The sequence below is a fragment of the Nanorana parkeri genome, unplaced genomic scaffold (genome assembly GCF_000935625.1).
Source record: "Nanorana parkeri isolate BGI_ZX_2015 unplaced genomic scaffold, ASM93562v1 scaffold452, whole genome shotgun sequence".
In the NCBI taxonomy this organism is placed as follows: domain Eukaryota; kingdom Metazoa; phylum Chordata; class Amphibia; order Anura; family Dicroglossidae; genus Nanorana; species Nanorana parkeri.
The window spans coordinates 931,592-945,651 of record NW_017306720.1 but is presented as its reverse complement, the minus strand read 5'-3'; the positions used below and the strand labels follow the sequence as shown (position 1 = coordinate 945,651).

At 41.8% G+C, this 14,060-nt stretch overlaps 1 protein-coding gene across 1 annotated transcript in view; it reads left to right on the top strand.

Annotated features, from left to right (window-relative positions):
• RASA2 (RAS p21 protein activator 2) overlaps positions 1-14,060 on the top strand; it is a 118,748-nt gene that overhangs the window by 77,959 nt on the left and 26,729 nt on the right. The window contains exons 9-13 of the mRNA XM_018560360.1: positions 3,085-3,186; positions 5,579-5,735; positions 12,534-12,682; positions 12,774-12,888; positions 13,739-13,813. Of these exons, the coding sequence (XP_018415862.1) occupies positions 3,085-3,186; positions 5,579-5,735; positions 12,534-12,682; positions 12,774-12,888; positions 13,739-13,813 (598 nt within the window). The remainder of the gene's footprint in view (positions 1-3,084; positions 3,187-5,578; positions 5,736-12,533; positions 12,683-12,773; positions 12,889-13,738; positions 13,814-14,060) is intronic.

Genomic DNA, 14,060 nt, shown 5'->3' with positions numbered 1-14,060 from the left:
AATAGAATGTATTATTTACAGAGAAAATGTTTATGAAAAATTTCATTTTTGATAATTAAAAAGCAGCGAGGGGGATAAAGCAGCCACCTATACTATCCATGCGGCGGCGTCCCAACACCTATACTATCCATGCGGCGGCGGCCCAACACTACAACACTAAATGTCTCTGAACCCAATCTGTCTGTATCCAGGGACAATCCTCTATCCCGAACCGCAGGTAAGGTAAAAAGATGTGGCCGTCTGTCAACTGTATGGACAAACCTGGCATTCCTGCGGCAAGAATCCCAGCCACACATAATAGCCCCGTGTGAATGTAGCCTGACAATTTTGATTGTCACGTTTGAAAATTATCTTCTTTTCAATAAAAATATTGAACAAGAAAATTATATATTTTTTTTCTACAGTTGTTGAATATTTTATTTTATATATTCTTAAAGGGATCTCAGAGTCACTTTAACTGCAGCATTCTTTTTTTCCCATTCTTTGATTAAAGGTATTTATAGTTTTAAATTCACTGGCACCTTAGTTTTTGGGTGGATTCCAGTAGTTAAAGGTCCCTTTAAAGCAACAGAGTGCTTGCACACCTCATTTATTCTTTATAAATATGTATGAAGAAGATGCCTCTGACCATGGCTTGGCATAAAGCCAAGAAAAGTATATTGCAGTGTATTTGCAAGTATGGTGCGTTAACCTTCAAAGGTAAACGTTAATAATGGTTCTACTGGATCACCAGTTATTGAAGGTTTTTGCATACTTGCTATATAAATTTTTTTGCACTGATGTTTGTGTTTTCTTCGGTTAGGCCCCTTTCACATGGGCGGTCCGATTGTGTCCGCACGTCCGGTTTTCATGTGGACCCGATTGGATACCTAATGCTAGTCTAGGGGCAGCTGGGTCTAAACAGACAAGCATCTGTTTACACCCAGTTACCCCCAACTCTGGCCAGGTCCGGAAAAACAAACAGAACAGAATTGTGTTTCGAGGGTGCTGGATCGGGGGAAATCTGATGTAAACAGACCTATGTCTGTTTGCTTCTGACTCCCCATAGACAGACATGGGGTCCAGTAATTTCAGTTATTTCGATGGAGGAAACAAACTGGACAAACACGGATGTCACAGCGGTAACATCTGATCCGTTACACATCAGTCAGGAGGGGATCTGTGCACGTGCTGATCAGCCCATTAGAAAGGGTCCTTAGATCTATGCAAGTCATTGTTATGCAGCCATTAAAAGAGAACTCCATGCAATTAGAAAAGGCATACATAACAGTCCTCCTGTCTGCCTTTTGTTCTTCAATGCACCAATTTTAAAGGAAAAGTAACACTTTTGTATCATGTGAGCACCCCACTTTTACTGGTACAGGCTAGCCATTACACAGAATGAAGGTTATCCAGCAACAGCCCCATTCATATGCACACCGTAAACCTGCATCTGAAGTTAGAGGTGCACCGAAATGACATTTTCAAAAACGAAACCGAAAAAAATGTTTTTTTCCTAACCTTTTCAAATTTTAAAAAATATTGTATTTTTATTAATTTTTGATTAAATATCTTTTTTTACTTTACTGCCGGGGGCTTCGGGAAATATTGGGGGTCTAAACAGACCCCTGATATTTCCCTTTTAAAATAGAAAAAGAGATTGAGGACACAGAGTCCTCAATCTCTTTTTCTGCGGCCCCTGTTATAAATGAACAGGAATCCTCCATACTGAGTTTTCCTGTTCATTCATAACATGAGGACAGAGTATGTTTACTATAACCACAATCATGAATGAACAGGAAGTGATGTAGATCGCTTACCATTCATTCATAATCGGGGACACAGTAAACATTCTATGTTCTCAATTATTTACAAACACTCAGCGATCACTGACTGCTTGTAACCGCTCTCCATCCTGACACGCTGTCACAGGAGACTGAATGAGCGGTGCGGGGAGGAGAGCTCGATCTCCTTTGACAGTTGACATAAACACTCAGCGATCACTGACTGCTTGTACCCGCTCTGCTTCCTGACACGCTGCCACAGGAGACTGAAGAGCGGTGTGGGGAGGAGAGCTCGATCTGACAGCTGACTCCTCCCCAGCACAGCTGGCCCCGCCCCCACACTGCCGCTCTCCTGATCTGTCACAGGAGGCTGAGCGGGGCGGTGTGGGAGGAGAGCTCAACCTCCTGTGACCACACTGACAGCTGTCTCCACCCCCACACTGCTCTCCTAATGTGTCACAGGAGGCTGAGCGGTGCGGAAAGAGAGAGGCCTACAGCTCTCCCCTGCACCACTCGGCATCCTGTGACAGTTTCTCTCCTCCCCGCTGGACGCTGCGCTATTCCTCCCCGCCCCGTTCGGCCTCCTGACAGTTTTCCTCCTCCCTGCTGGACGCTGCACTGTCAGAGGGGACACAGAGCAGCGTCCAGCGGGGAGGAGAGAAACCAGGTATGCACCTGAATTTTGGCCGAAAGATGGCACTTACGGCATTTTGCCAAAATTTGGTGCATCTGAAGTAATTACTAACAAATAACTCTTTTTCCAACACTCAGTAAAAAAGGAATACAGCATCTGATATTTAGGTTCACTGGTGACTTTATCCTGAGTGGAGGTCTCTAGGTGGGAGAACTAGGGGAATACGGTATTTATAAATGTCTTCATACAAGATCCACACAACAGTTGCCCAAGCCTCACACTTTTCTAATCGGATTCAATTGGAAACTGTGTGAAAGATGTGATTCTTGTGTGACTAAATAGACCCCTTTGTGTAGCAATATGCCAGTTCTGGTAACTGAAAAGCTGCAGTTCTGTGGTTCCCAATAACATTTTCATTCCAGAACCCTATTTGGTAATGAACAAGGGTCTGCGTAGCATTCTTGTAAACGATCCTCTTGTTAGTTTGTTTTTATTTGGTCTAATATTGTCTCATGTTTTTCTGCCTAACTCTAATACGTTTTTATTAACAATGCAAAAATAGAAGCCGCCTGTTTGGTTTTGAAGCTGTTTTGATGTAACAGTATTATTTTATTGCAGATTTCATTATCAGGGAGCTGTAATGAGATGCAAAGGGGTGTAAATGCCACATAATGTTTACTTTTACAGAGTGGATCTATGGAACAATGGAAATCTTGCTCAAGATGTTTTTCTTGGAGAGATCAGAACTTCAGTGAGTGTTTTGAGGAATGATTCGATCCACAGGGCATGGTATGTATCCCTTCTTTTGACATAACATTGATGTCCCTCCTATGTCTGTATGTTTTTACAGAACCTTTACAGAGAATGCAGAGCCCTTTACATCACTAGCTAGTTACAGTCAATGTGGCTTGTTCTGTAATGTTGAAGGTGCTTTGGTGCTCATCCAAGCTTCTTCACTTCCAATATGTGTAAGGATCATACCCCAATATTTATAGCCACATTGGTAACTCTATATAATCCATGTGACTATATTACTCCATGTGTTCTGCCTCTCCCCTCTATTCCGGGAGTCTTTGGCATCATCTGTTACCCTCATATTATGCTGTTTTAACATCTCTACCCCAGCGACTTGTCAGTAATTCACACCTTCAGCCAAATGGGTAGCACCTGTTCCGGACATCACTGCATCATGGGGATCGGTTTATGTTATTAGAATAGGGACTTACACACCTCCCACCATGTTCTTGGACAATCAGCTTTGACACATTCCATGGTGATTGAATCAAGGTGGCATGGTTACCCGTGTCGCTATAAATGCCTGACACTCTCGAACTGAAGAAGCTGCTTGAATAAGCAATAATGCCTTTAGGGCCTGTTCACATGAGATCAGGTCCTGATCAGCAGACGTGGAGCTGCTGATGCATTGCGTTTTTGGCTGCGTTTTGGCCGCGTTTTGGGGCTGTTAGTATGTTAGCTGCAGCGCAGTGCGTTTTTGACGCGTTTGCGTATCCGTTCCGTTTCGTATTTCGTTACGGTCGTAAGCTGAACGGACTGCGCACGTGAGAACTGGAGCCCATAAAACACATAGGGATACATTGGGATGCATTTTGAGTGCAGCAGCGTACGGAGCCGGTCAGCACACAAAACGGACGTCGTGTGAACAGGCCCTTAACGTTCCAAAACAAGTCCGGTTGAATGTGTGACTAACAGCTAGGAATACCAGGACCTGAATGAGTAAGAACCTTCAGACATTTACATCACTATGCCCTCCTAAACACTGCTTTATCTCCCTACCACCAGCATGCAGACAGCATGCAATTAGATAAGGCGTGGGTTAAAACTGATTACACAGAAGAACTTCTTCTTATAGAGGGTGTTTCTAGATGCAGGTTGTGGGATTTGTGTGTTGTATTCCCTCCCTTGTATTTAAATAAATCTGATTTCTGATTTAAAAAACAATCTGAGCATTTTCACTTCTCCACTTAGAAAGAATATCCTGCAATTGCAGATTCCTATTAAAGCTTACTGAAACTGGAAACTACATTTTAAATACACCTGTCATGAGAGAAATATGTAGGCTGGCATATCTTGCTATTTGACTAACTATAAGGTTAAGTCTTTCCAAGACGCTGCCCAGAACACCTGTAGAGATACAAAATCTGATCACTTTTCTGACCCTCGTGCTATGTTTGTTACAGGTCTGTGATATATTTAAGCCAGAAATAGCCAGGCAACTAGCTTTTTCAGACTCAGCCCAGCAGCTGCTTGCTTACTTCATTCTATCCTTACTGATGTACTTCAAATATGTACCTTCATCACCACCTGCTGGACAAATGTGATAATACAGCCTTTTATTAAAATAACACTAAACTCAGGAGTTAAATCTTAAACATGCATTCAAGTACCTTAATTAGTAACAAAAATGTATCTTATCTGTGTATCACTCGGCTGCAGATCCTCAAATCATCTCTGAATTGGTGCGGACACTGTCCTTCCTTCTGGAGGGGGGCTACGTTTGTTCCCCATCCATTTTTAAGATTTAACTCCTGAGTTTAGTGTCACTTTAAGTGTCAACCCCTGTATTTCTTTAATGAAAGATGTGCCTTAAAGTGTCAAAGTTGTTTGTTTTTCTTTTTTTCTAGGTGCTAGCATTACTAGATCCTATGCAACATAAGATGTTGGTCTGTTGCAAACAACTGGGATCGAGCGAATGCACAGTATATAGCACGGGTGGACAAATCCCAGGACCCAGGTCACCAATGCTCCTTACAAATTTCAGCTGTCCCCTAACACCTGAGGTTTTCTCTAGTTATTGTCAATAGAGCTAGCACCTAAAACAAAAAAATCCTGCTGGCTTCTGGATGAAACAATCTGGCTCTTGATTTCTGTATTCCTTTATCCACCCCTGGTATACAGCATCAGTCACATGTCTGGTATATGAAGCCATTTTATGGGCAGGATAAATATTTCTGAAATTCTGAATGTCATTGGCAGGAGGTATCTATGATTAGACTACTGATGTTTGCTCTTACTGTGTATATGTGCAGGTACAGCCAGTATTCTCTTCCAAAAGTGAACTCAGCATTTGGAGCACAAGGGTCACATTATTCTTCTTGCCTTTTTGTAATGTTACCGTGCAGAAGTTAGACGTGACACTTTTTGATTATTTTTTGTTTTTTAGGTATCTTCTCCAGCCAAAAGACAACGGAAGTAAATCTTCGAAGTATGATGACCTGGGCTCCATTAGACTTAGTATATGCTATACAGAGGACTATGTGCTCTCTTCAGAGTTCTATGCGCCTCTGAGGAGTCTTCTGGTGAAATCATCAGACTTTCAGGTACTTAAAACACGAGTCATTCAAATCTTCGATATTATTTAAAAGCAAATTTTTACACCTAAATAAAATGCTTGAAGTTCAAATGGTACAGAGCTACATCTACAGAAGTGCAATCTTCATAATTGTTCAATAAAAGAATTGGAAAGCAGTACTAAAAACTCCTGTGTGGTGGGGTTTGTATCACTTGCTCCTATCCATTTACTAAAATACACTTCACATTATGTATATATCCGGTCTGCTGGCTGTCAGAAGGATTATAAAACTAATTCAGTACAGTTCTTGGCAAACCTCTGACTGAATTGCTTAAGCAAATGAGTGCTGTAATGCCAACTGTCAATAGATGGTTCCAAGCCTGCCTTGGTCTTCCAACAGGAATAGCGTTACCTCCTGTAGCTGTCATCGCAATCACAGAGTTTGAGGCTCGACAAAGAGAACAGTGTTCCTTGAAACGCATCAACTGACACTATAGCAACCAGTAACGTCACACAAGCATGCATATCATCTGGCCTCCTGTCTGCAGCCAGAACAAGCTTTAACTCATTCAGCTTTTCCTCCTGAACTCTGGGAATGGGAGAATATCGGCTGCAGAAGGTATTTTATTGCTTTTGGTGTCATGACTATAAGCCCAGGGCAGGCATTGAACCATCTAATTACATTTGTCATTATAACATTCACAATTTTGACAATGCAATGCATTTGCTATGAACTGTATGGAAGCAGTTTTGTTATCCTGACAGCCAACAGACCTTATATTATACACACATTTCTGAAAGCCACCAGCACTCCATACGGTCTCACAAGTTTGCAATATTAGTGGTGCTCGAGGTGATCACATGGATGGCGCCGTGCAAAACTCGGAGTAATCACAGTGGTTCACCGGCACACACAAAGGAAAATTCCAATATCAATATCTTGTTAATATGTTTATTTGAAAAATGTCACTTCATGTCCTCAGAAGATAACGTTTCGGGACCTTGCGGGGGCCCTTCATCGGAGCGACATAGTGACAAGATATACAAGTGAACACCAGGTATATACACACATCGGGCCAGATGCATGAAGAAACATCTCATGATGTCATCTCCCACCAGAATTCAATTAATACGCATCACAGAATGCTATCAACAAGATAGTCATGTAAAACAAAGATCTATATCCTAAATGAACCTTTTAAAAATATCAAAAAGACTTGTGGACTGTTTATGTGCTAGTACACAATGAGGTGAATTTATCAACACTGGAGCAGCCAGAATCTGGAGCAGCTGTGCACGGCAACCAATCAGCTTCTCTCTTTCTTTTTTAAATCTTAACTGAACAAACTGAAGAGAGAAGTTGATTGGTTGCCATGGCCAACTGCTACATATTATACAGTTGTGCTCATAAGTTTACATACCCTGGCAGAATTTATGATTTCCTGGCCATTTTTCAGAGAATATGAATGATGGCACGAAAACCTTTCTCTCACTCATGGGTAGGGTTTGGCTGAAGCCATTTATTATCAATCAACTGTGTGTTTACTCTTTTTCAATCATAATGACAACAGAAACTACCCAAATGACCCCGATCAAAAGTTTAAATACCCCAGTTCTTAATACGGTGTGTTGCCCCCTTTAACATCAATGACAGCTTGAAGTCTTTTGTGGTATGTGTGGATGAGGCTCTTTATCTTCTCAGATGGTAAAGCTGCCCATTCTTCCTGGCAAAAAGCCTCCAGGTCCTGTAAATTCTTGGGCTGTCTTGCATGAACTGCACGTTTGAGATCTCCCCAGAGTGGCTCAATGATATTGAGGTCAGGAGACTGAGATGGCCACTCCAGAACCTTCACTTTATTCTGCTGTAGCCAATGACAGGTCGACTTGGCCTTGTGTTTAGGATCATTGTCATGTTGGAATGTCCAAGTACGTCCCATGCGCAGCTTCCGGGCTGATGCATGCAAATTGTCCTCCAGTATCTTTTGATAACATACTGCATTCATCGTGCCATCAATTCTGACCAACTTTCCTGTGCCTTTGTAGCTCACACATCCCCAAAACATCAGCGATCCACCTCTGTGTTACACAGTAGGAATGGTGTACTTTTCATCAGAGGCCTTGTTGACTCCTCTCCAAATGTAGCGTTTATGGTTGTGGCCGAAAAGCTCAATTTTGGTCTCATCACTCCAAATGACTTTGTGTCAGAAGGTTTGAGGCTTGTCTCTGTGCTGTTTGGCGTATTGTAAGCGGGATACTTTGTGGCATTTGCGTAGTAATGGCTTTCTTCTGCCGACTCGACAATGCAGCCCATCTTTCTTCAAGTGCCTCCTTATTGTGCATCTTGCAACAGCCACACCACATGTTTTCAGAGTGTCCTGTATTTCACCTGAAGCTATTTGTGGGTTTTTCTTTGCATCCCGAACAATTTTCCTGGCAGTTGTGGCTGACAGTTTAGTTGGTCTACCTGACCGTGGTTTGGTTTCAACAGAACCCCTCATGTTCCACTTCTTGATTAGAGTTTGAACACTGCTGATTGACTTTCTCAATTCCTTGGATATCTTCTTGTATCCCTTTCCTGTTCTATACAGTTCAACTACCTTTTCCCACAGGTCCTTTTGACATTTCTTTTGCTTTCCCCATGACTCAGAATCCAGACACGTCATTGCAGCACTGGACGAAGGATGCAAGGGTCTGTCAGGAGGCCAGAAACTCATTGGCCTTTTATACACACACACACACTGATTACATGCAAACAGATCACAGGTGAGGATGGTTCCCTTTAATAGCCATTCACACCCCTGTGTGCATGTTATCAGGCCAAAATCACCAGGTATGTAAACTTTTGATCAGGGTCATTTGGGTAGTTTCTGTTGTCATTATGATTGGAAAAGAGTAAACACAGTTGATTGATAATAAATGGCTTCAGCCAAACCCTACCCATGAGTGACTGAAAGGTTTTCGTGTTATCATTCATATTCTCTGAAAAATGGCCAGGAAATCATAAATTCTGCCAGGGTATGTAAACTTAGGAGCACCACTGTATCTGCTCCAGTTTTGATAAATTCCCCCCAATATATTCCTAATGTTGTTAGAGAGCTGCCCTTTGTATACTACAGGCAGCGTCCCCTGTTGCCATGGAAACATCAGTAGCGTGGAGAGCGGAGCGAAACTCTTAATGCGATTCCAGCGAGTATTCCAAATGAGACAACGCATGCGCCGGGGCCCGTAGACCCGCCTCCGGCGTCTCTCAGTTGCTAGGTAGCAGTCAGAGTGGCTTACATCGATCTGTCAGCTGCGGCCGCTGTGTAAACATGACAAGGGGGAGGACGAGGAGTATATCCTCAGTGTCCAGTACTAGTGACATTAGGATGACACGATGTCACTGTATTAGGGCGTGGCACATTGGTGCCTGCGTTCGGTCCAGTGCGATCTGCAAAAATAGTGCATACTGCATTTTTGCAGATCGCACTGGACCGGAACGCAGGCACTAATGTGCCACGCGTTCTGGTGCCGGCGATCGCACTGCGGGCAGAAGCGTTGTTGCAGTGCCATTGACTTCAATGCACCGCTACCCCCCCCCCCCCCCCCCTAAACAAAGTGAGCCGGCCGGGTTGCGTTCAGAGGCTAAATGCTGTAGCCAGCATCGTATAGCATGTAATTCAGTACAGTTCTTGGCAAACCTTTGACTGAATTGCTTAGGCAAATGAGTGCTGTAATGCCAACTGTCAATATATGGTTCCAAGCCTGCCTTGGTTTTCCAACAGGAATAGCGTTACCTCCTGTAGCTGTCATCCCAATCACAGAGTTTGAGGCTCGACAAAGAGAACAGTGTTCCTTGAAACGCATCCACTGACACTATAGCAACCAGTGAAAGGTGTCATAGCGGTGTCACAGACATGGCGATCGTTATTAAAAACACATTTCTACCTATAGGAAACTTATAACAGACTGGATATTCGTGAGGGAATATCTCATCAGCTCATAAGAAAACAATATCATACACACACACACACACACATTGTGCGGACTATTTTATTATTCCATACCATACATAACAGGAAGTGTTACATTTGTACATTGTCTTACCTCTTGGCACATGTACAATAATTGTAGTGTTGTATTGTATTGTTTGTATATTGTGAAATAAGTGTTGAACTGTAAGTTAAGTTTTTACTCCCTAAGAGCTCAATTACACTAGCCTGCATGCTAAAACTTTGTGGTTTAGCATGTGGGGCATGCTAAAAAAAAACAACTTTTATTTGGAGTGCACATTCCATTCAGGTCTCTGCACAGGAGTACGGGGTGCTGTGCAGAGCGGTAACTTTTGGTGTCACCCAGCACGTCTGCATTTGTCTGCACAGCGTGTCACACCCGCCTTGTGGCATGAACGCGACATATTGGAAACAATTGTTTACTGTGTGCCCTAGTGTTGGCTGGCGTTGATCAGATGCTGAAAACCACCAATCACCGATAATGGTGTGAATGAGCCTTTTGGCTGCATTTGATCTTTAAACTGTACATTTATGAAGGAGACCTTCATATGACATCTTTCTAACAGGCTGTTCAATATATGAGCTGATATTTCTCAACGCTGACCCTCCGAGAAGTCTCATATAGTCACTAGTTATTGGTAGAATAGCCCTTTCCTGTGGCTAAGCAGCACTGTGGACAGTTTTTTTTTCCCCCCAAAATATTTTATTAACATTTTCCATAAAGTCAGGTAAACATTGTATATAAAGATCAAACATTTAGCACAAAAGAGAAATATTAACAAAATGGTTCAAATCGCCAAGACTATTGTTGCAAAGAGAGAACACAGAGATATTCGTTGGATGTGGGGATAGCCCATGCAATATGTGGGCATAAGACGAAAATGGATGCTTAATCCATGGAGTCCATCTGGAACCAGACCAATAGTATGGTCGCATACAAAACATTGACTGAAAAAAATTACATGTCATCACATTTAGATACAAACTAGCATAGTAAACAACATCACCCCACCCAAAAGAGAGAAAAAGAAAATGAAAAAAACAAGAGCAGCAGCCTCAGCCCCGCCCCGTCCCCTCATCCTCTCCCTCACATCCAGTCTTCCCTTCTCCACCAGTTTTACTCCTCATAACGGATAAAGGTCATGAAAATAGATGGAATTATTAATCAGATATGATGGTATCCTCCAACAGAAAAGGAGGTAGACCAGTAGAATCGCCTGTCTCTGAGGTACCTTCTGTTGAACTAGATGTAAGAATGTTGAATCTCCCAAGTGACCTTTCCAGCCCAGATTCTAAATACGAAGTGAAATGCCGGAAAAGGTAAACTAAAGTTTGCAATTCTGAATCTTGAAACTGGTGGGGAAGGAAAGGACGCCAACGGGCCAAAAAAATGTCTGTGTACAAAGTTCCATATCTAAAATCGCTTCCAATCTTTCCCTCCACATTAGTGATAATTTTATTGAACGCAAAGCGCGTAATGAGGGAGGAGAAGATGCAAACCATTTTGCCATTATTTCCCTCTGAGCCAAAAGTGTGGATCCATTTTACGATGTATCGAGACATTGTGGAGGGAGGTTTCCAGCTACCAAACAGGCATAGACATGGTTCCTTGGAAAGGGTGACACCCTGAACCACTGAGTTATAGGACAGCACCTCCTCCCAATAAGATGAAATTTCAGCACATTCCCACAGGCAGCGATATAATGGTGCTCCCACATGGCCACATTTAGAGCAAGCCTGTAAATAAGGAGTGGGGGCGTGTATCTTGTAAAATCACCGAAATATGGAATTGAGTTTCTCTCCACGTTTCATTTGGAGTACAGAGTCTAATTTGTTGGAGACCTTGTAATAGTTTATCGCAAAGATCCTCTACAGGAAATTCCTTGCACCATTTTTTGTGAAAAGAGGTAGAATACCTTTTAAGAAAATTAAATTGGAAATAGAGCGAAGATAAGCAGTATGCACACAAATTTCCAAGAGAATCCAATATAGTTGGTTTAAGAAGGTATTGTGGGTTTCACTCCTCCAAAAATGAGTAATCTGGGAATAGTATAGAAAGTGACTACTGGGAATGTTATAAACGTTGCACAATTCCTAAAAAGAGAATGATCTACATGGTGCACAAAGAGACGTTCCATTTAAAAAAAAAAACCCATGTGACTGCCAAAGGGAATATGCTTTGTATTCTTGATCCTGAGGGAATTGTGGGTTGCCCCGTATGGGTAAATATTTAGAAATATAAGGATGGGAGTCGAGGCGATGTCTGGTCTCATGCCATACCACTATTGTGTCTCTTAATAATATGTTGGATTTAAGATGTTAAAGGAGTTTAGAGATACGAGAATGTAGTGCAGGCAGTGACCACGCCTCAGCCATCCCCTGCTCAATATCATAGAGTAACGAGAGGCTCCATTCAGCCAATCTAGGGAATGTCTGAACAAGCAAGCCAAATTACTGCAGACAGCTTTTACAAGACCTCTTGTTTGGTTGTGCCTATTGCCTGCTTTCAATGGAGAATCGTTTGGCAGTAGTCTGTTGCTTAAAAAAAATCTAGCATACTGTAAAGGAGACAACCACTTGTGGGCAATCATGTTATACTATCACATTCTACAATTCTTTACAAAATACATTTAGCCATTTTAAATCATTCTCCTCCACAATTAAATTTTTAAGTCCAAAGTCTCAATCATAGTTGCACAAACAGGTGGTAAGGCCAAGTTTGACACAAGTTATTGGATCTATAGCTACCCATGAGCCGGAGGGGAAAAACTACAAAAATGTTGTGTGGGATGAATTGGATATTTTCCCTAATACTTGTGTATTCTTTGTTTCAGCCCATCACTGCCTCAGCTGCCTTTATCCTGGGAGAAGTGTGTCGAGATAAAAATGATGCTGTCCTCCCGCTGGTTCGGCTCCTTCTCCACCACCAGAAACTAGTACCGTTTGTGGCAACCATAGCACAATTGGACCTGAACGACACACAGTATGTACCTATGTAAATACATTTTAAAATGGTTCTGGTTAGTGACTCCATGTTGTTCATTGCACAAGCACCTTCTTTTTTTTTTTTATAGAGAAGCGAATACTATTTTTCGAGGAAACTCCCTGGCCACTCGTTGCATGGATGAGACAATGAAGATAGTCGGTAACCATTATCTGAAAGTGACCCTGAAGAGTGTTGTAGATGAGGTAACTATGTATAATATGTTTGGGTACTCATTTTGGTAAACAATATTGATTTAGCACTGTGCGAAGTACTGTATATTTGTTAGTCCTTTGAATAATAATGCGATCCTAATCACAATTTTACAATGTACATTATCTGGGACAAACATAAACTAGGTAGATCCTTGTGGCCATTAAGCTGCATCTCATTTTCTAGCTTGGTCATTTAGGGTGTTGTAGGATCATCCTGTATATCACAAAGACACATGATGGTGATTCCAATACCGTAAACTCCCCATTATCCGGCATTCAAGCAGTCAGGACGGTCAAGCAACCAGAAAAAAAAATCAAGTACATGCGTCCTCATTTTTTTGCCAGTTGCTTGATAGACATGTGCACACTAAACATTTTTGTTAGCAACTAAGATTTATTTAGTTGCTAACGAAATTCTCTGTTTACATCTTGCTCCAGCCGCCGGCTAGATTCCGCTGCTAGTAGGTGAATGTAAACAACGGGCAGTGGGCACGTGCAATAGCCAGCCTGCTATTGGTTGTGGCCATTTGAATTGGCCAAACGCAGAATCTAGCCAGCAGATGAATGAGACGGGGTGGTGTTCGTTGAGAGTTCATAGTAACGACAGTTATCCGGCATCTACCAATCCTCATGGGTACTGGATAACTGAGAGTTTACTGTACATATATTAGCTAACTATTTGTATATCTCCTCTCCTCTGTGTTTTATAGTCTTTCTAAGACCTAGATGGCTATTCCTACAATATATCCATATACTTGCATTAGTTTTAAGTAGTATTTATTCAGTTTTAGCTTTTCCTTTTCAAACAAAAAGAATGCTCACTCCCGACTTCATATTTTAGATATGCGATTCCCTGAAGCCCTGTGAAATAGACCCTAATCGCCTGAGAGAGGGGGACAATGTGGAAAACCACAAGGTGCGTCTTCTATTTATAGAGCTAATTTCTTTGTATGGCTTCCTATATTAATGCTTCTTGTTTTTGCAGTTTTTAACTCAAGTGCTTAATACAAGTATTTTTAAAAAATGATATTTATTTTATAACATAAGACAAACATATCAACAAAACCACAAAAATTCAGCTTTCCCAAAATACAGAGAATTATACAACCACATCAAAATATCAGTGAAAAAAGTTCACTATTAATATCCTCTCTTTGAAACCC